Source organism: Argopecten irradians, chromosome 9 (assembly GCF_041381155.1).
Source record: "Argopecten irradians isolate NY chromosome 9, Ai_NY, whole genome shotgun sequence".
Classification (NCBI taxonomy): Eukaryota; Metazoa; Mollusca; class Bivalvia; order Pectinida; family Pectinidae; genus Argopecten; species Argopecten irradians.
In genome coordinates this window covers 20,566,075-20,592,959 of record NC_091142.1, presented here as the reverse complement: position 1 = coordinate 20,592,959, position 26,885 = coordinate 20,566,075, and the positions used below count along the sequence as shown (strand labels likewise).

At 35.3% G+C, this 26,885-nt stretch overlaps 1 protein-coding gene across 3 annotated transcripts; it reads left to right on the top strand.

Moving 5' to 3' along the window:
* Positions 1–26,885, top strand: LOC138331745 (E3 ubiquitin-protein ligase CHFR-like). Of its 3 annotated transcripts, XM_069279506.1 has the most exons (21): positions 1–248; positions 481–577; positions 1,410–1,458; positions 3,518–3,581; positions 3,994–4,092; positions 4,722–4,780; positions 6,563–6,891; positions 8,840–8,915; positions 11,933–12,011; positions 12,244–12,308; positions 13,458–13,556; positions 13,792–13,859; positions 14,768–14,833; positions 15,043–15,108; positions 15,220–15,285; positions 15,582–15,686; positions 16,287–16,352; positions 16,721–16,786; positions 17,080–17,145; positions 22,101–22,161; positions 23,703–26,885. In XM_069279506.1, the coding sequence occupies exons 1-21, from the start codon at positions 137–139 to the stop codon at positions 23,721–23,723; spliced, it is 1,779 nt and encodes a 592-aa protein (XP_069135607.1). In that variant the 5' UTR covers positions 1–136; the 3' UTR covers positions 23,724–26,885. The 3 variants fall into 3 exon arrangements, with proteins under 3 accessions (XP_069135607.1, XP_069135609.1, XP_069135608.1); XM_069279508.1 differs by lacking the exon at positions 3,994–4,092; XM_069279507.1 differs by lacking the exon at positions 15,043–15,108 and having other exon boundaries at positions 23,703–26,884.

Below are 26,885 nucleotides of genomic sequence, written 5' to 3'. Positions count from 1 at the left end.
GTGAACATGTCAACTTGACTGATCATGACTGAATCTGTACTATATATGTTTCTACTACACCCTTCGGGGTCCTTATTGCAAATAAAAGAATTGAATTCAATTAAATCTGAAAAACAGGGGTCTTTGGAGTGAAAGTATGGAGGATGCAGTTGAGGGATCGTGGGGGAAGCTTGTCGGTGTCAGTACTAACGTTGACACTTCGCCATATCCGTTAGTTGGAGACAAGTTTACGATTGGGCGAGCCAGAGGTGAGAATCTTGTTCTTGCTGATCGTGCAAAACGTAACTAACAGACTAACCCTCATCTGCTGATTTGTCAACTCGACCCTATATATTATTTAACCCTCGTCAGATCATTAGTCAACTCGACCCTACTCTTAACCCTCATCTAATCATTAGTCAACTCGACCCTACTCTTTAAAGATATACGGTATACAATATACCTTTTATTAAATAGCGTTTTGGAAATGATTTATTTCAGATTGCGATATATCCTTGTCAAACAACAAACTTGTATCCGGGAGACACTGTCACATAGAAAAAGATGCTGACGGGAAAGTGTGGTTATGCGATACAAGGTACATGTATATAAAACTATGGTAAAATGAAACTAGAAGATAGGATATACATATTTTAAATCATCTGGAATTATATCTTCAAATTGTAACAAATTGGTTTCAAATAAACGAATAACATTTAAATCAATGAAAAATACATGTGTATATATACTTATTGTTATAATGATTTCTGCACAAATACCATGTACATGTATATATATACATTTTACAAGAAACATATAATATACAATGTACATTTGGACAGTAAATGACAGTACAGCAGGTACATGTACATATCATACATGTACAGTAGAGGAGAAAATGTAGCGGCCAGACCCGGACACAAACTGATGATCGACTCTGTCCAATCCTGCTACACTCCTCCCTCCTTTTTCAAAGTCCTCGCACTCAAAGACATATACAAGACCCTTCCAAACACCACCACCTTGGGTTAATTATTTCGTTGGGCGCCAATTCTGTAACAGGAGGCTAGGGGAGAAAATGTAGCAGCCCTACCGGGATTCGAACCCAGGGACCCTCGGAACACTAGCCGAGTGCTCTACCAACAGAGCAATCCAATCCTGCCATACATGTTTTTGTATCTATGTGCTTCTTATTTTACATATAGTTATCATGATAATGTTAATATCAGTACACATGTACCTACAATGTACGGTCGGCAGTGTACATGTACGTATACATTGTACATATGTATATATAGAGCTGGAACATCATTAATTATTAAAAAACAATGCAATATATATTTAAGTGTATGCCATGTAAGACTTTAAAGTGGTTTAAATTTATAGTTTAAACTTAGAATTTTTACAAATATGAATGCATCTTTTTTCAGTACAAATGGCACCCTGCTGAATGTGAGTGTCAAAATAACGAAAGGAAATGTAAGTATATGTAGGTCATAACAAATAAATGAAAGTAAAATCTTAAAACTCTTATATAATACTGTAATAAAAAAAAGAATCATTATAGTTAGTAAACTAAATTCTTAATCATTTCATGTTTTTTTTTTTGCATGTGCATGATGACAATAGGTCATCCTTCGGGTCAGATGACCTATTGTCATCATGCACTGTCCGTCGTGGTGCGCCGTCCACCGTGCGTAAACTTTCCATTCAAACGACTTCTTCTCAATACCCAAAAGGCCCAGGGTACTGATATTTGGCCTGTAGCATGCTGGGATGAAAGGCTACCAAGTTTATTCAAATGAATGACCTTGACCTTCATTCAAGGTCACAGAGGTCAAAAAGGCTAAAATCTTTAAACATCGTCTTGTGAATAACTAAGAGGCCTAGAGACCTGATATTTAGCTTGTAACATGCTTGGATGAAGGGCTATCAAATTTGTTCAAATGAATGACCTTGATCTTCATTCAAGGTCACAGGGGTCAAAAAGGCTGAAATCTTTAAACAACTTCTTCTCAAGAAGCAGAAAGCCCAGGGTACTGATATTGGGCCTGCAGCATGCTGGGATGAAGGGCTACCAAGTTGTTCAAATGAATGACCTTGATCTTCATTCAAGGTCACAGGGGTCAAATAGGCTAAAATCTTTAAACAACTTCTTCTCAAAAACCGAAAGGCCAAGGATACTCATATTGGGCCTGCAGCATGCTGGGATGATGTGCTACCAAGTTTTTTCAAATAAATTACCTTGACCGTCATTCAAGGTCACAGGGGTCAAATAGGCCAAAAATCTTTTAAAAAAACTTCTTGAGAATAACTAGGAGGCCTAGAGACCTGATATTGGGCCTGTGGCATGCCAGGATAAAGGGCTAAAATGAATGGACCTTTCGATCTTCACCAAGTCTGATGTGATACTTTGTTCAAAATGAATCCTTGACCTTCATTCTAAGGTCAAATAGGTGAACAAATTCTGCTAATCGAAGATATAACTAGAATGGCCTACCTTGAAATCTCCACATCACAGCCTTCATCTCAAAAAGCCGTCACAGAGGTCATATAGCAAGATGCTATAACCAACTTTGTTTAATGCGCTACTATAGAAAATCATGACGACTCTTTATATTATATCCGCACTATCACGACTAGTGAAGTCCTTTACCCAAGATCATTTCACCAACTGTCAAGACAGGGTAGTAATCAATAGAACGAAATGCCCCGAGAATAACTCATATTGATCTTAACCACGATTTTACTGGCATACACTTCAATGTGGGGCCTGTGACATGCTGGGATGATAGTCCCTTTGTTATATTCAACAAAATTATTCTAATTCAATATGTATCTATTTGGTAATTAAAAGTCATTACATAACACCAGAGCATGTTTATATTAATACTTAATTATTATTTTAGAAATTCAAATTAAACCTGAAACATTTTGGTTATACTGACAGTTAATTTGTATTATAATATATAATATCTTGACCTTCATTTCAAGGTCAAAGCAATGGAATAAGCACCAGTTGGTCAAATAGGTTAAAATCTTTAAACGACTTCTTGAGAATAACTAGGAGGCCTAGAGACTTGATATTGCATGGGCCTGTGACATGCTGGGATGAAGGGCTACCAAGTTTGTTCAAATTATTGAAATATATCATATTTGGTCATTACTAACTTAATATTATTTTATATTTGATTCATTTAATTAAATAAAGCAAACTGCAGTAAGATATGGTATGACCTGGCTGAATAACCTCAATTCAAGCCAATGAAATTGATATGTAAATATAAGAACTCAGGGGTTTCAATATTAGGCGGTACCTGCGCCGGTACATTTTCCCGGTTGAACCTGACTGTGGTACTGCCTGATTTGGGCTAAATTACATTAGATAGCATACAGATGGTATAGAAAAGAAAAGTACCCCCTGAAATTGCACTTGTACCGCCTCTCCTGAAAGATAACCCCTGTAAGAATTGTACCTAATACTGTATATAAAGCTATTCAATCCTATTTTCCAAAAAGTTTTTGTTTTTGTTGACAGAGAAGAGAGCTAAATCATGGAGATGAATTCTTTGTTGTCTATAAGAGGGATGAAGATGATTTTAGTAAGTTTTTAAGCCTATGCTTCATTTTCAACTCTTAGACTTTCCATTTCATAACAATTTGATACTGTATGCATGAAATTCATTTATAAAACGAATGAAGCAAAATTTAGACAACCATGCATGTTTGCAATGTGTATGCATTCTGATATTATATTTAGTGACCATTCTCTTGTTGGGCAGTTGCCAGGTACGGATCAATGTTTTTTCTACGGGTACTCCAGTTTTCATTCACTTATAAAACTAGCAGTTCCTTAAATAAATGACCCTGGTTGTTAATAGGATGCTACTCAACAAACCAATACAATCACTGGATCTATAAAACATAATGCAATTACCTCCCCTTATCGAAAATACAAGATGAAATAAAATGAACTATATATATACCTACTTAGCTGTTCAATTTTCCTACAAGATATTGGATACATGTACCAGAACCTGGAGGAGCTACAAAAGGAGATGGACGCTACACAGGAATACAGTTCTGGATTTGAAATAGAAGCAACACTTATAGGTCAGCTTAATACACTATATATACATACATGTATATATAGCTAGTTTTAATTATAACTCCTATAGCCTTGATTTATCCAAACAAAAAGCACCAAATGAAATGAAAACTTTAGATTTATTATTCTTTATCATTTTGATTTTATTCGTTATGTAGTCTGCTTTTGGCTTCAGTTTAGTATGTTTCGAGAAATAAGGGGCCATGACTCTCTGAGTTTCTATGACAGTTTCTTGCAGAGGACCATATACATACAAATTAGTATTAATAATTTTGAATAAACATGTACTAGCTGATATCAACTAATCAGAAACTGTTATTGATGGTATATGGTACATACAAACCTGATATTATTGCCAATGTAGATGTCTGCTTATCTAAATGTTTGCTTTGTCTGTCCTTCGGGCCGAGGTGGCCGAGTGGTTTTAAAATGTCCCAACATATTACCACAAGCCCTCCACCTCTAAAACGTGAGTTCAAATCTCAGGTAGGGCAGTTACCAGGTACTGACTGCTGGTCAGTTGTTTTTCTCTGGGTACTCCAGTTTTCCTCCACCATCAAACCCGGCATCATGTCCTTACATGACCCTGGCTGTTGATGTAAAACCTAACCCACTTTGTCTGTCCTTTTTACAGATGATTGTGTTAACATAGCAGATGAAGATGATGATGAGCAGAGTAAGAAGAGGCCTTCTGTAAGTAAAATTCTAAATAAGTAGAAGTATGTCTAAGTAACACACCAGAACCAGGATCTGTGGGAGAAAACACAAAAACAGAAATGTTTGCATTTATGGCCCCTACGTACTATGATACTGGATGAAGATAAAAGTGTTATTATCACCAATTATTTTTCTTTCATTTACCTTCATTGCTGAGACATGTTTATACATGTCTGTATACATACATAATTATGAGTATATGGCTTCTGGATGAGTGTCAGTGACTCTAAGGCCTATATAAAATTCAATTTGTACGGTTTCTTTTTTGAGTCGCTTCCCTTTGCTTCACTCAGTAAGAGAACGGAGGTAACTTCGGAAGGAACAATAGACTGCACATATACTAACATGTGGTCATGGAAATCATGTTTGTAGAATGTACGTCTCAATAGAAAACTAAATAAATAAAACAATGATGGCTCGCTTTACTCTCATTCATTAAACTTCATTGATTAATTTTATGAATAAACTTTCAGTAGTTCAACGATCTATTTTCAGTTACTTATAGTCACGAAAAATAACTTAAATATGAAGAGTATGTATAAAATGTTAGGAATTACCAATATCTAGCATAAATGGTGGGTCTGGTCCCCCAGAGGCCTGAGGGCGGGGCCCAACAGGGGAAATATAGCTAATTCTTTAAAATCCTTCTTCTTCTGTAGGAATGGGATTGATTTCTTAAGTTAGTCTGAAGCCTTCAGAGGTGATGGAAAACCAATTTTGCTTAAACGGTGGATCTGGTCCCCCAGGAGCCAGAGGGGCGGGGCGTATAGGGGAAATAAAGCAAATACATTTAAATCCTTTTGTAGAAATAAAAAACTAAGTTCAAATCCAAAGCCTTATCAAGTTGGTAGCTTGTGTTCTTAGCCTGAAACAGGTGAACGATACAGGCCCTATGGGCCTCTTGTTAGTGAATCAAAATGTATGTTGTGGACAAAAAAAATCATCCATATTGTAACTCTTTCTGTATTGTTGTCACATTAATCTTTTACTGCAAACATGCATGCCTATGTCTTTTAACCTCACAACCATTCAAGGTCACAGGGGTCAAAAAGCTAAAACCTCTAACAACTTCTTCTGAAGAACCAAAAGGCCCAGGGTACTGATATTGGGCCTGCAGCATGCTGGGATGAAGGCCGGGCTATCATGTTTGTTCAAATGAATGTCGACCTTGGCCTTCATTCAACGTCACAGGGGTCAAAACTGCTTCAGAGGACTGTTAAGGGCCATGGGGCCTGACTTGTTACAAATGCTACATTGTAACTAATTTTCGTTATTTCCCAGGACCGTTTCTATACGTATTTATCATGTTTTGCCAAAATAGGCTAAAATCTTTAAACATCTTTTCTGAATAACTAAGAGGTCTACAGACATGATATGGGGCTTGTGACATGCTGGGATGAATGGCTACCAAGTTTGTTCAAATGAATGACTTTGTGACCTTAATTTAAGGTCACAGGCGTCAAATAGGCTGAAATCTTTTAACGACTTCTTATGAATATCTAAGAGGCCTAGAGACTTGATATTGGGCCTGTGACATGTTTGGACGAATTGCTTTTGATTTATTTACTGATTATATACATTCAATATTATATGTAGACAATTTCCACATATTGAGAAATATCCAATTGGAATGTTGTAGCATATCAGAAACCATTCTGGAATTCAAAACAACATCCGCAGTTTCCAGTTTAGTGTCATATGAATTTGCGGAGTTTTCAAATGTATGGACCTACCTTAAAATGTGTGTTTCAATGATAGGGGGAAGCTGACAGTGAACCACCAGCTAAGCGAGTAAAAACAGAAACGGACAGTAGTGAGTTCCACACCTCGAAAACTGAGGCCAATGTCAAAGATATTCAAGGGAGCAAAACTCCTAAGGGTAAAGAGGAATCACAAACTAAAGGTGGCCAGGAGAAGACAACTCCCGAGGATAAAAGTGATCAGAAAGAGACATCTTCAGCAGACAAAGGAATGGAAAGCACTAGTAAATCTGCGGCTGGGTCTGGTGTCTGTCAGGATGGCCCTAATAAAATAGAGGAAGCCCTTATCTGTACCATATGCCAGGAAATTCTATACGACTGTATCAGGTCTGTATAATCATAGAAATAATATTAACAGTGAATCATCCATTTCTTTAATTCCCCCCTCTCCAGGGAAAGAATTGACCGGCTGATTTCTTCTCCTGGGGTGTCAATATGCTTTATGCTAGTTGCCTTCTCCCCTCCCCCATTATATATATTTCAAGGGGGTGGCTGCTACATAAATTTTTGATTACCCATCCCACCACACCCCCACACGGTACTCTATATATTTCTTGGGGAGAATTTATGGGCTAGCTTTTAATTATCTCCCATCTCAATTTATTCATCTTTTATCTTTGTTATCCCCCGCTTTCTCCGAAATGGGGGATATTAATTTGGGTTTTCCGTCTGTCTGTCTGTCACACTTCATTTCCTTGCAATAACTGTAACAAATGTTAACCGATTTTCTTCAAACTTGGTGACAAGTTTAAATGCCTTAAGGGTTCGATCGCAACTGTCAATGGACCTTATTTAGCGGAGTCAATGGCCCTTTGAATGACCAAAAACTTTATTTTCTGCCATTTCCGTGCAATAAGTGTAACAAATGTAAACTGATTTTCTTCATAGTTTGTAACAAGGTTAAATGCCCTAAGGACTCGGCCTAGTTCGATTGCGACTTTCAACGGACCTTAATAATTTAGTGGAGTTATGGCCTTTTGCTTAAAGTGAACAGTCGGGCAAGGATGGCTAAAGTCGGTAAAATGGTGTGAATGTATCCAGTATAATTTCTTATGAAATGGAAAAATAAAATCTCTCGTCAAAATCTGTCTGCGTACAAAGAAATTAATTTAAAGTATAGAAATTCTAAAACGTCCTCCCGGCTCACTATGTCCCTGGTTACATTTCCACGCAGCCTCGCTTTCAATGCTTTCAACTTTTCTTTACTTTAATGGTCAGAACTGGGAAACTAAGCAGAACTTGACCGTCGTATTAATATGTGAGAACTTCTGGAAGGCCAATGAACGCATTTAGACTGGTTTTCTTTGCCCGACTATTCACTTTAAATAAAAAGTCAGTTTCTGCCACTTCTGTACAATAACTCTAATAAATATTAACCAATTTTCTTCAAAATTTGATAACAAGGTTGAATGCCTTAAGTGCCTGGCCAGGTTCGATCAACTCTTTCAGTGGATGTTATTTATCAGAGTTATGGCCCTTTAATTTACCACAAATTTAATTTTTTGCAGTTTCTGTCGCCACTTTTGTGTTGTCATTTTCTGCCTTTCCCTGTGCAATAATTTTAACAAATGTAAGCCGATTTTCTTAAAAGTTAGTATCGAAGTTAAATGCCTTAAGAGCTCAGCCAAGTTTAATAGTCACTTTCAGCGGACATTATTTTACACATCTTACTTCCGAATAAGGCTTCAGTTTATTTTTTCATGTTTCAACCAAGGTTTAACCTAACCTCAATAATGTTTACCTACAATATGTCCTGGAAGCGGGGGATGGAAATTCCACGAATTTGCTTGTTAATGTTAGGCTGTTCTTGATGGTAAATTAAGGTAGCCTTTTTTCCTAAAAAACAACAACAAAAAACAACAAACAAGTATCACTCAATAACCATTATTTTTGCTAATACTGGGATGTGATTAATAAGACAAAACACAAGAGAACAATTACCCCTCGTATAGTATTTTTCATCCCGTCTATAAGGGACGTGGAGATATCATGTTCACCTGGATATAGTCATAGTCAGGGGTTAAATGGTTCAAGTCTTTCAATAACCTCATTTTGCCATCACCAATGGATAAGAAAATCAAGTTATGATACCAAACCTGATTGGAATATAAGTATTTGGGGTAAACTTATAAAAACTAATATTAGCAAAATGATAATCCAAGCATTACAAGAATTGGATGAACTTTAAAGAATGTATTAATGATATTTAACAGATTGAAGGTTATAAAGTGTGAGCTACATAATACCTAATTTAATTGAATTGAATGTTGTGCAGCCTACAGCCCTGTATGCACTCATTCTGTGCTGGATGCTACTCAGATTGGATGGACAAGTCAAACGAATGCCCCACGGTAAGTTGGATGTATGGAGAGGTCAAACGAATGCCCCACAGTAAGTTAGATGTATGGAGAGGTCAAACGAATGCCCCATGGTACTGTAAGTACTAAAATCAGTACAGAAAATATCTCCTAGACAGAACGTCTATTTCATTGCTTCTTTATGTTCACTCATTATCACTTTACTGTAAACATATTTTATTGTAAACACAAAGGATCACACACAAGTTATTCAAACTTAAAAAGTCGTCTCCTAACGTTACATATTCCATTGACATGTTCATGATGACTTAAAGATGCTCCACCGCTGACAAATGGTATTTTTTCACTTTTATAAACAGGAGCAGACGATTTAGTATTTTTCTTCAGTTACAAAAGTTACTTACTTTAGACCATTACCACCATTGAAAAGTTTCAGCTTCTAATTTTACTTCAAGTGAAAGATATAAAAAATAATTAATTGCATCCCGAAAAAATTCCGTGCCACTATATCCTATATGGAATGAAATACTGATTGCCCATGCAACAAAGGCGAAGTAAATTATTTTATATTATTTTTTGTGTTAATCATACATATATATTCACGATTAAATACCAATTATTGTTCAAATGATGAATATCATTTATGCTTTGTCGGCGGTGGAGCATCTTTAAATGTAGATATCTAATACAGATTAAACAATTCAAATAATATTACTTTAATTGAATTGAATGTTGTGCAGTTCGAACTTCGACATTCAACATTCAGATTATATGTATAACTGACAAACGAACAGACTTTTGAATGTTGCGCAGCTCTACATACGACATTCAACATTCAAAACCAATAACTGGCCAACGAGAACAGAAGTTGAATGTTGCGCAGCTCGACATACGACATTCAACATTCAAAACCAATAACTGGCCAACGAGGACAGAATTTGAATGTTGTGCAGCTCGACCTTCGCCATCAACATTTAGAACTTAAATATAACTGACAAACGAACGTTCTTTTGAATGTTATGCAGCTCGACATACGACATTCAACATTCATAACTTAATAATAGTAATATATATGTTCCGAATGATGAATATCGAATGCCGAGCTGCACAACATTCAAAAGTCCGTTCGTTTGTCACGTATACATAAATTCTCAATGTTGAATGTCGTATGTCGAGCTGTACAACATTCAAAAGTCCGTTCATTAGTCAGTAATATATAAGTTATGAATGCTGAATGTCGAATGTCGAGCTGCACAACATTCAAAAGTTCGTTCGTTAGTCAGTTATATATATACATGTAAGTTCTGAATATAAAATGTCGTATGTCGAGCTGCACAACACTCAGATTTCGAATGTTGAATGTCGTATGTAGAGCTGCACAACATTCACATTCTCGTTTGCCAGTTATTGGTTTTGAATGTTGAATGTCGTAATTCGAGCTGCGCAACATTCAAAAGACCGTTCATTAGTTAGTTATAAATAAGTTATGAATGCTGAATGTCGAATGTCGAGCTGCACAACATTCAAAAGTTCGTTCGTTTGTCAGTTGTATATAAGTTCTGAATGTTGAATGTCGAGCAGCACAACATTCAAAAATCCCTTCGTTAGTCAGTTAGATATAAGTTCTGAATGTTGAATGTCGAACTGCACATCATTCAAAAGTCCGTTCGTTAGTCAGTTATATATAAGTTCTGAATGTTGAATGTCGTATCTCGAGCTGCACAACATTCAAAAGTCCGTTCGTTTGTCAGTTATTCATAAGTTCTGAATGTTGAATGTCGTATATCGAGCTGCATAACATTCAGATCTTGAATGTTGAATATCGTATGTCGAGCTGCACAACAACATTCAAATTCTGTACTCGTTGGCCAGTTATTGGTTTTGAATGTTGAATGTCGTACATTGTATGTCGAGCTGCGCAACATTTACATTCTGTCCTCGTTGGTCAGTTATTGGTTTTGAATGTTGAATGTCGTATGTCGAGCAACGCAACATTCAAAATTCCTCTCGGTGGCCAACAATATTTGAATGCTGTATGTCGAATTTCGTATATCGAGCCAACTTCAGAAACCTCTAACAGTAAAGTCGATACAATTTGACATTGTACTATCAGTTCTTTGATGTTTTGTCAAAAATAGGAGGTAGACAACATAAATCTGCTTTGCTGTGTAAACAATTTTGGGGTACTCGAGTAGTGTTACTCGTTCTGGTTCTCAAACGAAAAAATAAGACAATGACTTATTTGCAGTCAAATTTGATATTTACCTTCGATTTGTGATAGAATGATATCTGATACAGTCAAGCGCGATATGGTGTTATAAAAGCAATTTTATGTAGTATTTCAGTCACAACAAAAAGCGATATTAAGTGTTTTTACTATGACTTATGCCCGGTAAAAGGCCTTATAGGCTTTGAATTTACCAGTGTTTACCTATGTGTATTAATGCAATTAACTAACTTAAATTCAAAAGTCGAAACTTTATCGTGGGTGGATTTTCTTCCACTATGCAACACCTCCTTTGCTCTATCTCTAGGACTCTTAGACGTTATTGCTAATTTCCTTAACATGTCTCTTAATTTCATGTTTTTTTTTCTTAACTCAGAGTTCATCCATGGTTTATCATAAGGCCTGATAGTTACTTTTTTATTTGGTATACATCTACTTGCAAATTCAAGACAAAAAATTGTAAAACTAAAACAAGCAAAATGAACTGAATTACAGTTTTAAAAAGAGAGTTCCAATCATAATCCCTAATCAAGTTATTCAGAGATTCAGTGTGGATGGATATACTTCTATATTTATTTTGATGTGTCATTTTAGAATTATAATACTTAAAGTGGTCACTCTGGCCTCAGACTAGCTACTACAGTAGTATTCATTAACAGAGAAATATGTGCTTTGACATCCTTCTTACTCATTAAAAATAAAGATCATTTTTCTCAAACAAATGCAATATCGAGTTGAGCAATACAAGCCTTCTTTGCCTCTTGTTTGACAAATATGTAAATATTTGATTGGTGTCATATTGCTGATTTTGTTTTCTATAAAGTGTCGTATGAAGGTGGAGAGAATCAACAAGAACCACATCGTCAACAATCTCATAGAGGCTTATCTACAGGATAACCCTGGTAAGTCTGTTTGTAAGGATAATCGTTATTTATTTTTCTAAGGACATATATATCTGCATCATTGATTACTCTTTATAGTTATCTTCCTATGTCAGATACAGGTATGTCTGTTCAGGGCAAATCAATACATCATCTTTTTTGTGTAAGTGATTGTGTCATCTATGAAATTTTATAAAGGATGATAAAAACAAACACTCAAATGGAGATGTTCTGTGTTGACTTTTATTTACAGGTAAAAGGAGAGATGAAGAGGATATTAAGGAGTTAGATGCCAAGAACAAAATATCAAGAGACATGGTATGCAAAACTGTATTAATATTTGTCTATTTTCGCTGTATTGTCCACTTTCGTATTATGACATTCTTCAATGAACATCCATTATTTAAATGATCATATACTAATTATATTCGAATACAATATTTTATTAGACAATAGTGTACATGAATCTTTGTTCTTTAAAGATGCAAGTTAGTACATTATTTATATGTATATATTAAAGATGAAATGGTACTGTGGCACTGCCGATAACATCGTTAGAAACCCACGAATCAATGCTTTAACGGTTGTCATGTTAGAGTGGTGACTCGTAGGTTTCCGACGATGTGTAGATAGCTATACAAAGGTATATCATAAAAACTATAGTTGGTCACATCAAAACGCTTAAGTCAAACCAACTAGAATTAGATACATGTATGTGCTGATGATGCTTGAGTTCTGTTAACTTTGAATTTGCTGCTTTCTTAAAGGGACAATTCAGTCTAAAAGTACATTAAAATTTGCTCGTATATCGGAAACAGACCAGTTCTAATGAAGGTCAGATAAGTTGATTTCACTTTGATATGGTAGAAAAGCCGATAGTGGTGAAATACGTGTGGAATGGTCAAACTCGCTCGCTATCCGCCATTACACATTGAGGTCGGACACCTTGTATGTCGAACCCTGGCCAGCGCATGGAATAATTAAAACAATTTTTGTCTAGAAATACTGAAATCGCTCTAACAGTAGTGTGTTTACCTTATCAGGTACATGTTACTGTCTAAAAACAATTTCATCAACTCTTTTGTGGTTATGTATTGCATTTGTTTAACATACCCGGTATTTGACATTGGCTCGGGTGTGGGTACAGCATTCATATTGTACCTGCTGAATCATATTGCTATACCATTTGAAATTTCAACGATACCAATTAAAATAATTAACAATGTCATGGAATTTGTCAATATGTTTTGTTATATATATGTTTCATAAGGAATGTAAAACAATACATTTATGCTATATTTTGCTTCGTGGTTATGTAACAGAATTAGCCTCACTGAATTGGCCCTTTAATTAGGAAACATGTTTTGCTGTACCTTACAACTTTTCATATCATTGACATTATTGTACATGTAAGAAAAGGGTGAGAAGGTGTATAAATGTTTACGAATTAATTTCTGACAATTACAGTTATACCCAGAAAGTAATCGTCATAGGAGGATATTTGACAGCTCCGATAGTGATGGGTCATGGTCAGGTTCCGGTTCCGGTCCTCTCCGTCCAACACAGGTGAATGTTCCTGTCTAAGAAATAATTTCATCAACTCTTCTGTGGTTATGTATTGCATTTGTTTAACTTATTTGACATTGGCTCGGTTGTGGTACAGCGTACATATTGTATATATATATTGCTGTACCATTTGGAGTTTCAACGATATCAATTGAAATAATTAACAATGTCATGGAATTTCGCAATATTTTATGTTATATTCATGTTTCATTATATAAGGAATGTTTTATTGCAGAGCTCCGATAGTGATAGGTCAGGGTCAGGCTCCGGTTCCGGTCCTCTCAGTCCATCGCCTCTATCTAAGTAAAACATTTGTTGTTTTGGCAATATATTAAGTAAAGTGAATATCGATTTTTGACAGCTCCAGTAGTGATTGGGATGGGTCAGTTTCCCGTTCCGGTTGTATCAATCCACCGCCACCTGTCATGTAAGAATATATAGAACAAAAACATGTCAAACAATTTTGTTTTTGCTAATTATTTATAATATATAATAAGTAAAATAAAAGTAAATAATTATATATGTATCAGTATTGATATTTGACTAGTCCGCTAAACCTGCCTATATTATTAGGCTTTTTTAATTTTTTTTTTTTTTTTGCCTAATATATAGTCAGCTCGCGGTACCTCTTAAAAATGTGAAATCGTAGGCCAGATTTGGCCTACGCTACGTCAGCGGCATATTTCTAATATATCGTCCATGCAATGCCGGGAAAACGTACACATACCTTTATATTGGGATCTTATGTACTCCTTTGCCCCCATGTTACATCCCATTTATGAAATTAAACAACTGTGTACAATGAAATACTTCCGAGACCCTTCTATTTCACACATTTGTAATGGCCGCCGTATACACATTTAGTAGAGCAAACGGCAGCCAATCAACTTCGCTTCCGGTTTTATTTTTAAATATCCACGTGTAGTTGAAAGATAAACAAAATTCTACCGTGTATATGCTACATGTATATGCAACGTGAATATCGCGAAAGTTATGCGGTACCAGCAATAGTCGTGTTCAATTTGAATATTTGACAACATGTCGTGTATGTCGACCATGATTTTACTTTAAAAACTCTAACTGGCTAGCATTTTGTTCCCTTATTAGGGGTATAATGCATGTTTTCTGTAGGATATCTGTTTTATTTTGCCAATTATTATATAATAAGTAAATTAAATAATTAGACATTTATTAATATCGATATTTGACAGCTCCGATAGTGATGAGTCAGGTCCAGTTTCCCCTTCCGGCCCTCAAAGATCACCGTTTTTTGTCAGGTAAGTATCGATGGAACTAAAACTCAAAACTTTTATCTTCCATTATATCAATGTTTCATGCAGCTGTATTATAAGTAAAGAAGTGGAATATCATGTTCCCCTTATTAGGGGAATAATGCATGTTTTCTGTAGGATGTCTGTTTTATTTTGCCAATTATTATATATGAAGAAAAAATAATTAGATATGTATGAATATTGATATTTGACAGCTCCGATAGTATTTGGTCAAGGTCAGATTCCCGTTCCGGTTCTCCCAGGTCACCGCCTCTTCTCACGTAAGTATCTATAGAACTTAAACATGTCAAACAAAACTTTTTTGATTTTACCAAGTATATTTTATAAGTAAAGTAAATAATTATACATATATGAATGTCGATATTTGACAGCCCCGGTAGTGATGGGTCAGGGTCAGGTTCCGGTTCCGGTTCTACTAGTTCACCGCATCGTCCTACGTAAGTAACTATAGAACTAAAACATGTCAAACAAAACCTTTTTTAAATTTTGCCAGGTATTATATAATAAGTAAAGTAAATGATTAATTATGTATTATGAATATCGATATTTGACAGCTCCGGTAGTGATTGGGAAGGGTCAGTTTCCTGTTCCGGTTGTATCGGTCCACCACCACCTGTCATGTAAAAATATATAGAACAAAAACATGTCAAAGAAAACTTTTTTTTATTTTGCCAATTATTATATAATAAGTAAAGTTAATAATTAGATATGTATGGATATTGATATTTGACAGCTACGGTAGTGATGGGTCAGGGTCAAGCTCCCGTTCCGGTTTTCCCAGTCCATTGCCAGGGTCAGGCTCCGGTTTCAGTCCTCCCAGTTCGCCGGATCGTCTCACGTGAGTATCTATGGAACTAAAACATATCAAACAAAACTTTGATCTCTCATCATATCAATGTTTCTTGCAGCTGTATTGTAAGTGAAGAAGACTCATTGTAAAGGGATTTCCTGCCCTGGATTGATATGTATGTTCCCCTTACATGTATTAGGGGTTTAGTACATCACATGATAATTACTAGGAATGCGATTGGATAACAGCCATGGTCTCTTTTGCGACAGTTCCCTGTCCTTCTTGACTAAGGGAGACTATACCTGACTACGGGAACTATACCAAAGTATAGTCCCCAAGGAATGAACACGCGACCAAACATATGACGTCATAATGAATGTCATGTGACGTACTAAATCTATTATGGCCCTTTCCCTCGGGAACAGTTCTCCTATAGTGTTGTCAGGCGAGGTATAGTCCCCTCGTCTTCGACTCGGGGACTATACCTGGCCAGACAACACTATAAGAGAACATGTACAGTTCCCTCTGGAAAGGCCCATACTAGAATAATAATGCATGTTTTCTATAAAATATCTGTTTTATTTTGCCAATTATTATATAATAGGTAAAATAAATAATTATATATGTATGAATATCGATATTTGACAGCTCCGATAGTGATGGGTCAGGGCCAGTTTCCCCTTCCGGTTCTCAAAGTCCACCGTTTTTTGTCAGGTAAGTATCTATGGAACTAAAACATGTCAAACTAAACTTTTATCTTCCATCATAAGTATTAAAGAAGTGGAATATTCATGTTCCCCTTATAAGGGGAATAATGCATGTTTTCTGTAAGATATCTGTTTTGTTATGCCAATTCTAACATATGAAGTAAAAAAAATAATTAGATATGTATGAATATTGATATTTGACAGCTCCGATAGTATTTGGTCAAGGTCAGTATCCCGTTCCGGTTCTCCCAGGTCACCGCCTCTTCTCATCTATTGAACTTAAACACGTCAAACAAAACTGTTTTTGATTTTGCCAAGTATTATATAATAAGTAAAGTAAATAATTATACATATATGAATGTCGATATTTGACAGCCCCGGTAGTGATGGGTCAGGGTCAGGTTCCGGTTCCGGTTCTACCAGTTCACAGCATCGTCCCACGTAAGTAACTATAGAACTAAAACATGTCAAACAAAACTTTTTAAATTTTGCCAGGTATTATACAATAAGTAAAGTAAATGATTAATTATGTATTATGAATATCGATATTTGACAGCTCCAGTAGTGATTGGGAAGGGTCAGTTTCCCGTTCCGGTTATATCAGTCCACCACCACCTGTCATATAAGAATATATAGAACAAAATCATGTCAAAGATTTTTTTTTTTATTTTACCAAGTATTATATAATAAGTAAAGTAAATAATTATACATATATGAATGTCGATATTTGACAGCCCCGGTAGTGATGGGTCAGGGTCAGGCTCCCGTTCCGGTTCACCCAGTCCACCGCATCGTCCCACGTAAGTAACTGTAGAACTAAAACATGTCAAACAAAACTTTTTTAATTTTGCCAATTATTATATACCGTAATAGGTAAAGTAAATAATTATATACATGTATGTATGAATATTGATATTTGACAGCTACGTTAATGATGGGTCAGGGTCAGGCTCCCGTTCTGGTTCTTCCAGTCCACCGCATCTTCTCACGTAAATATATATAGAACTAAAACATGTCAAACAAAACTTTGATCTTTCATCATATCAATGTTTCTTGCAGCTGTATTGAAGTAAAAAAGACTCATTGTAAAGGGATTTGCTCCCCTGAAGATAGATATTTACGCTTCCCTGATTAGGGGTATCATGCATGATTTCTGTAGGATACCTGTTTTATTTTGCCAATTACTATATAATAAGTAAAGTAAATAGTTACATATGAATGAATTCCGTTTTGCATATTACATATTTAGCTCACTTGTGGAAAAGTATCCATTGTGACATCATTATTCTGTGGGCGCAACTCACGTTGTTTTTTTTCGAAAAAGTATGATGCTACGCTCGCAAACACATGACGTCACAATCAATACCTGCGCACAAGGCAGATAACTCTGTAATATGCAAATACAGAATAGAAAAGCAAAGTGTATGTGTGTCAATGGGATAAATAGAGGAGTGCAATAGCTTCTTGTTTGGTGTCTGCTGTCGTTTCTATATGGAGGGAATCAGAGGGCATGCTACAAGATATGCCTAATTGTTGGGTTTTATTTGGAACGCCATAGCTGTCTCATATGGTGCAAATATACAATATGAGTTTGGGATTCTCTTTATATTATATGGTTTTATCATTATATGATCTGATCTTATCAATACATGGTATCATTTGATCAATATTTGATTTGATCTAACCAATATATCATTTGTTTTTACCATTATTTTATTTTCATTTGTCATGTTATTGTGTTCTTTTATCATTATATCAATCAATTTCATAATTATTTGATTTGGTGACATATATATGTTATTTACATCTACATGTATCATTGTTTATTTGGTGTTATCTTTATATTATTTTCATTCATTGTTATAATATTAGATTCCATCGTTATTTGATTCTCTTTTACCAACTTATGATTCTACTTAACATTATTCTCAAACATCATTATTTTATTCCATAGATACTTTATATGGTTATACTTTTCCATAATATGGTTATACTTTTCCATTGCATGGTGATACTTTTTAGCCCACCATGGTGATGGTGGACTATTAAAATCGCTTTTCGTCCGTGGTCCGTCCTTCCGTCCGTCCATCCGTCCGTTAACATTTCTTGTTACCGCTATTTCTTGGAAAGGGCTGAAGGGATCTTTCTCAAATTTCATATGTAGGTTCCCCTAGGGCCCTAGTTGTGCATATTGCATTTTAGGACCGATCGGTTAACACGATGGCAAGCCAGGCCGCCATCTTGGATTTTGATAATTAAAGTTTGTTACCGCTATTTCTCAGAAAGTACTGAAGGGATCTCTCTCAGATTTCACATGTAGGTTCCCCTAGGGCCCTAGTTGTGCATATTGCATTTTGGAACGGATCGGTTTGCAAGATGGCCACTAGGCCGCCATCTTGGATTTTGATAGTTAAAATTTGTTACCGCTATTTCTCAGAAAGTACTGAAGGGATCACTCTCAAATTTCACATGTAGGTTCCCCTAGGGCCCTAGTTGTGCATATGGCATTTTTTGACCGATCGGTCAACAAGATGGCCGCCAGGCCCCCATCTTGGATTTTCATAGTTGAAGTTTGTTAACGCTATTTCTCAGAACGTACTGAAGGGATCTGTCTCAAATTTCATGTGCAGGTTCCCTTAGGTCCCTAGTTATGCGTGTTACATTTTGGGATCGATCAGTCAACAAGATGGCCGACAGGCCACCATTTTGAATTTTGATAATTGAAGTTCGTTACCGCTATATCTCAGAAAGTACTGCAGCGATCTGTCTCAAATCTTATATGTAGGTTCTCCTAGGACCTGCATATTGCAGTTTGGGACCGATCGGTCAACAAGATGGCCAACAGGTAGCCATCTTGGATTTTGATATTTGAAGTTTGTTAGTGTTATATATCTCAGAAAGTACTGAAAAGATCTTTCTCAAATTTCATATATAGTAATATGTAGCAAAGTTTGAAAAGCAGAGGAAAGATCCTTCTTTCTATTGTCAGACGTAGATCATATTCTTTGGTGGGCGCCAAGATCCCTCTGGGATCTCTTGTCTATTATATGGTTATACTTTTCCATTATATGGTTATACTTTTCCATTGCATGCTTGTACTTTTCCATTGCATGTTTGCACTTTTCCATTGTATGGTTATACTTTTCCATTAAATGGTTATACTTTTCCATTGCATGTTTGTAATTTTCCATTGTATGGTTATACTTTTCCATAATATGGTTATACTTTTCCATTGCATGTTTGTACTTTTTCCATTATATGGTTATACTTTTCCATTGTATGGTTATACTTTTCCATTATATGGTTATACTTTTCCATTGCATGTTTGTACTTTTCCATTGTATGGTTATACTTTTCCATTATATGATTATACTTTTCCATTATATGGTTATACTTTCCATTGTATGGTTATACTTACGCATTGAAGTCAATATTTTTAAATTTCATCTGGGTATGAAAGAAAGTTTGTTTGCAAACTGTGTGAATCCGCGTAGCGGATTCTTACCAAAGTTTGCAAACAAAATTTATTTCATAACCCGATGAAATTAAAAAATAGTGACTTCAATGCTTATAATTAATTTTCTATGCTACTTTATAAAATGAAATACGTACGATTCCATTGTATTTTTTTCGAATGGATTATTTTTTGCCAAATCAATACGCAACGTTAAGTTTCTATTGTGACGTCACGATAACGTCGGATTTCCACGCCATTCCCGGATTTTATTTTCATAGTGGAATGCAAAAAATGAATAGGCCAATCAGAAAGCCAGAAACAAAGAAAAAATAATTATTTGTCTTTTATATGGTTATATTTTAGTTCACCTGGCCCGAAGGGCCGGTGAGCTTATGTCATGGCGCGGCGTCCGTCCGTCCGTCCGTCGTCCGTCCGTCAACATTTCCTTTAAATCGCTACTAGTCCTAGAGTTCTGCGTGGATTGTTACCAAATTTGGCCAGAAACATTCTTGGGGGAAGGGGAACAGAACTTGTATTAATTTTGGCTCTGACCCCCCGGGGGCAGGAGGGGCGGGGCCCAATAGGGGTAATGGAGGTAAAACATATAAATCGCTACTTGTCCTAGAGTTCTGCATGGATTGTAAACAAATTTGGCCAGAAACATTCTTGGGGAAGGGGAACAGAACATGTATAAATTTTGGCTCTGACCCCCCGGGGGCAGGGGGGGGGCGGGGCCCAATAGGGGTAATGGAGGTAAAACATATAAATCGCTACTTGTCCTAGAGTTCTGCATGGATTGTAAACAAATTTGGCCAGAAACATTCTTGGGGAAGGGGAACAGAACATGTATAAATTTTGGCTCAGACCCCTCGGGGGCAGGAGGGGCGGGGGGTAATAGAGGTAAATCCTATAAATCGCTACTTGTCCTAGAGTTCTGCATGGATTGTAACCAAATTTGGCCAGAAACATCTTTGTGGGAAGGGGAACAGAACTTGTATAAATTTTGGCTCAGACCCCCCGGGGGCAGGAAGGGCGGGGCCCAATAAGGGAAATAGAGGTAAATCCTAAAAATTGCTACTTGTTCTAGAGTTCTGCATGGATTGTAACCAAATTTGGCCAAAAACATCCTTGGAGTTAACAGAATTCGTATAAATTTTGGCTTTGACCCCCTGGAGCAGAAAGAGTGGGGCTAAATAGGGGAATTAGAAGTTAATATACAAATTCCTTCAGAAAAGAAACAATGAACTTATATTCAGAACATTTTACTTGGCATTACAAACCAGGTGAGCGATACTGGCCCTCTGGGCCTCTTGTTCTATTATATGGTCATACTTTTCCATTGTATGGTTGTACTTTTCCATTACATGGATTTGTATTTTCATTCACTCATACATACAATGAAACAGTACAATTATACAATGAAAATGCACATCCATACAATGATAAAGTACAATTATATAATGGAAAAGTATAGCCATATAAAGTGTATATGCAATAAGATAATGATGTTTGGAAATAATGTAAAGTAGAATCATACAATGGTAAAATCAAAATAAATAAAGATGAAATCAAATAGAATAAAGATGAAATGAAAATAATACAATGATAATACCAAATAAAACAATGATAGGTGTAAATCATATAAATATGTCACCAAATCAAATAATGGTGAAATCGATTGATATAATGATACAAGCAAATAATCCCATGACAAATGAAAATAAAACAATAGTAAAAGCAAATGACACATTGGTCATATCAAATTAAATATAGATAAAAGTATACAATATAATAATAAGATCAAATCATATATAAAATCGTATAATATAATGAAAACACAAATTCATATAGTATATTTGAATCATACGAGACATCTATGGCGTTCCATAGTTTTAAGTAGGATAAGGAGTTATACTTTGTCCATTTACAAATGTATTGTCGTATAGGGATTAGGGAATATTTCAATTCCTTTTTAAGACAGTTGTACCGAATTGGCTGAAGATAGTAAATGATAACTGAGAATAGGTCCCGTTCAGAATTATTGCCACAAAGTCTTTTAAATTGAATACAAGTTATGCCAATTGGGAACTGAGAACTTCTTACACATAGTAGTACTTTTTTATTCGTATGATATTTATTTTGCTTTCACAGAACTATTACAGGGTAGATGAATTTAATTATAATCATAGTATCAAATGTATTATCGTTAGAAGTTTCGATTCATATCTTTCATAAAATTAAAATTTCTTTAAATATGATTATGACCAGAGTATTCAGCTGATTAAATCTTTTCTCCAGACCAGCTAAGACAGTGTGCAGACAATGCCCCGATAATAAGGAGCCGGGTAGATCATGTACAGTAAGTTATTGCCAGACTCCCCAAATGTACTGAATATAGTGAAATTTATTGTAAATTAAAATTATCAAACGAAACACATGTCACGTGTACTAAATGTAGAAACCGTTAAAACTAAAATGTACTGGAAATTGAAGTTATCTAACAAAATGTCACAAAATGCGTTGTGTATAATAAGCTATGGAAAATATGAATACTGAAATGTAATCGAGACTGCAATTGTTTAGAACAATGCGTTTAAATGGGTCACGTGCATTAAGTTACAAATGTACTTAATAGGGAGACTGCTCCAATGTACTGAAGTAAAAACTTAGCACTTTGTAAAAATCTTTCAGATTCATGTGGTAAATACTGTCCCATTTGTTTTTTCTCAAGAAATATCGAATAATGAGGCTCAATATACTGTAAATGTTTAGTACCTTCAAGAAATATAGCATGAGATATGGCTGCGCTAAATTAATTTTATTTTCTGTTTATATACTAGCCATGATGATAATTCGGCGATTCATCCTTGCGTTTACCTGTTCATGATCGACTTTGCGCTAAAATTTCCGCCACACTATTAACGTTTACAATACCCTATCCTCATTATGATCATGAACGCTCGTTGATTTTAAATGTGCTTTATATACTGTAAACCAACTTTCTTTCGCGGATATTAAAATTCGCGATTTACATTTCAAAATAAGTTCGCGTATTCGCGGATATAACAACTGAATGATAATTCCTATACAACACAGATGATGTAGGAGATAAATTTTCGCGAATTTACGTAGATACGGAAATTCGCGAAAGTAAATCGCACGCAATAAAAGTTGAGTTACACTATCCGCTATCTGTATGATACGTAGGTGTATGTGTTTTCTGTCTATCTTTAGAAAAGTTCGAAGGATGTATCTCCTACTGTGAATGTTTATATTTTACCGGTAATACTGTTTTAATTATTTTCCTGCCAAACTTTTGCGCACTAAAAGTCACGAATGCACGGATTTGTTCAAAATATTTTTGTGCCAAACTTTGATTGTGGCAAGCGTTTACAGTACTCCATCCTTCATCTCCATTTACATTATAGAACAAATTCAAAAATTTAAAGGCACACTACCTTTCCGAAACGGCTTTTGATATTTAAATGGGAATGTAAAACGAGATCACAATTTTGTGGAGTCGCAAAATTTCTTAACTTAGCGTTAACACTACACATATGGTCACCTTCTGAACAATTCGATTAAAATAAATAGAATGTTAATTTTCATAACGCGGGTCGTCTTATGTTCCCCGTTTTCGTCCTAAATACTTCGCGGTAGTTGAATGTTTATACGCCAGACGGCAAAACAAGGAAATTAATCTCCACCTTTATCGTATATTACGCAGGTAATCTTGCATATGTTTGGTGTTATAACCTCATCTTAGGCCATCGATATATATTTTCTTTTGTTATTAATGTTTTAAAGAAACCTTTAAATTTTGTTCCGGAAAGGTAGTGGGGCTTTAATCTCACGAAAATCTTACTATATATAATAACATGTATTTATCTTATATTTCAGGAGGTTCAATCACATCTGTGACCAGACGAGATAGACTTGATAGCTTTAATGAACTAAATTATTTTGATAAAGCGTGAAAATCAGAGTATGTGTTAAAGAGGGCCAGTGTTTGTATAGAGTGTGATAATGGTAGTTAGTGACATAGAGTATGTGAAGAAGTATGGTCATGCTGAGATATACATGAACAAATAAATCGTCTTTTATAACAAATCTCAACAATCTGAACATTCTCATAAAAATCAATTGTTTACCGCTCAATTCAATACAGAATCATGCAATGTCATGTACAATGTTCATTTCTTCCCGTTTCTACATACATGTACATTCACAAATGTACTTTTTAGACAAGTGTCCTTTATTCAAATTATGTAACCCCGGCGATGCCGGATTACATAAAATTTACACGGGCTCCATTATCATTACACCCTCATAACCTCAACAAAATAAAAATATATTCCTTATATTTACAGTTTTTCACGTAAATGAATATTATTTATTCTCGCGACAGTTGAATAATTTTTATTAAAAGTCCCATATTTTTACTCTCCCGTGGTCGTCAACGAATTCGATTGAACAGCTGATTGGAATCGAGTCATTTCTATGATCCCTCCAAAAGTGGGATCTTGACCCCACGTTACTACGCCAGCGACTATTCCCGTAACAATAGAATCGCCGCACGTGTTATACTATCATTATACACTGATAATGATACAATGTTATACTAGAAAGCATTGCTATTGAGCCCATGTCTGTTCAAACTGTAAATATTTATGAAGTAAATCGCACCGAATATGGTTGACACTTTTATTTATTTTAAGCAGTTTTACGTACGTTGTTAGAAAATTGGTTTTGTCTTTCTGTCTTCGTGCAAGGCCCATATAGACATGTGTCCTTTATACAGAAATCAATTATGTAGTAAATCGCACGGACTGGGGTCTTCTAATCTGTCCCATATATACAGGTGTCCGTTATTCAGAGCTCAATTATGTAGTAAATCGCACGGACTAGTGCCATCTAATCTGTCCCATATGGACAGGTGTCCGGTATACAGAGATCAATTATGTAGTAAATCGCACTGACTGGGGTCTTCTAATCTGTTCCATATATACAGGTGTCCGGTATACAGAGGTCAAGTATGTAGTAAATCGCAATGACTAGGGTCTTCTAATCTAGCCCATATATACAGGTGTCCGGTATACAGAGGTCAATTATGTAGTAAATCTCACTGGGGTCTACTAATCTGCCCCCATATAGACAGGTGTCCGGTATACAGAGGTCAATTATGTAGTAAAACGCACGGACTGGGTTCTTCTAACCTGCCGCATATAGAGAGGTGTCCGGTATACAGAGGTCAATTATGTAGTAAAACGCACGGACTGGGTTCTTCTAATCTGCCGCATATAGAGAGGTGTCCGGTATACAGAGGTCAATTATGTAGTAAATCTCACTGGGGTCTACTAATCTGCCCTATATAGACAGGTGTCCGGTATATAGACATATCCTTTATAGGAAAGTGTTCTTTACAGCAGGTTTTACTGTATGTGGCAGCTTTTATTGTTTGTACCTGTTAAGGTTGTGGCATAAAAAAAAAGATTTTTTAGTTATCGTTTTGTCTTTGTACAGGGAAACAATCAAACACCAACCTTTGAAGGCGTATCACTGATGTTATGTTTTATGCCCATGTATTACATTGAAAGTATATTTATTTTATGTACGTTAATATTCATTAAGAATATTTGCTAGTTTACCTTGGCTGTAACGATCATTTACATTGGTTTAAAACTTTATCATCTCATAATGGAAAACTGATATCGCCAATCAGATTGGTCAATACAACGGCTTAGCGATATCTTAGCGAATTTTAATTCTCAGTAAATTAGATTGAAATATAGGAATTTACTTGATTTATGTTATAGAGCTATACAACAAAGACATTCGTTTTATTCTTAACGTAAATTGCTTGAGTTGTATCCCTATAACATTAAAATATATTCAAGTCAAGTTATATGTGCCGTAAATTTCATATTCACGAATCTAGAAGTGCTTTTGATGTTTTATTTACCAGCAAAATTTACCACCATTTTGAAAATCACATTACCTGCAATGCATAGGTTTTCATTTTAAAAGTACGAATATGAGCTAAAATTGATTTTTGGCAGTACTGTCAACCATTATGAGTACATACGATCAGATCATGAAGCGAAGCCAGTTGTGGTCTAAAATTTTATTTAACATTATTACAATGTAGTAAGTAATTGTTAAGTGATTTTTTCAGGCATATTTCTATCTAAACATACATAAGGCATAAACATAAAGAATTTTACAGTGTTTAAGATATGTCTTGTAAATAACGTTTAAAATGCGTCATACATGTTTGTCTGTCAATTTGAATGATTTTCAAAGCTTAATTCATCAAACCTAATGGTTTTCAGTAGATTACTGAAGTAAAAATAACATGTCAAAATCCTCGCCCAGTTACGGCACACATAACTTTTAAATATAACATTTATGAGAAAATATCTGTGAAAGCCTCAAATAAAAGTAGTCTATTTTAGAAATAAAACAATTTATTAGTGTTTTGAATGTTTTCTAGCTTGATGTTTATTAACCAAAACTTTAAAGTTTTTATTATGTAGATAAAAACAATCAATTTGTATTTATTATTATTTTTTATTATTAAGATTACAGGGGAAAGTTTTATGACCCTTTCTTAACTTTAAGGAATCCCTAAACTTTAAATATTCTCCGTAGGAAAGCATTACGGATTTTAAGGAGGGTCCATAAGTTAAGTTTTCCCCCTTAACTTCTGTAATGCTTTCTAATAGGGAATTTTAAGTTAAGGAATTCATTAAAGTTAAAGAGTGTTCATGAAACTTGGTCCTGATTGTATATGGCGATGCCATATATTTTTGTTATTATGCTTAACGCACAGAATTATAGCGTGTTACGACCTCATGTCCATATGTCTCTGTATTTCCCACTGTGATACTGTATGTGTATTTTGAATAACATAAAATAAAGGCTGTGAATGAAACAAAACTGAGAAGATATATATGTTTTGTTGTTTATAAAATCCTTCGCACGTTTGATAAGCCCACTCCGACCTCTTTTGGTGTAAGTTCGACATGTAAATCTATCCATCGTTCGATTACATTTATCTATTGCAAAATATCGATTTCTGTG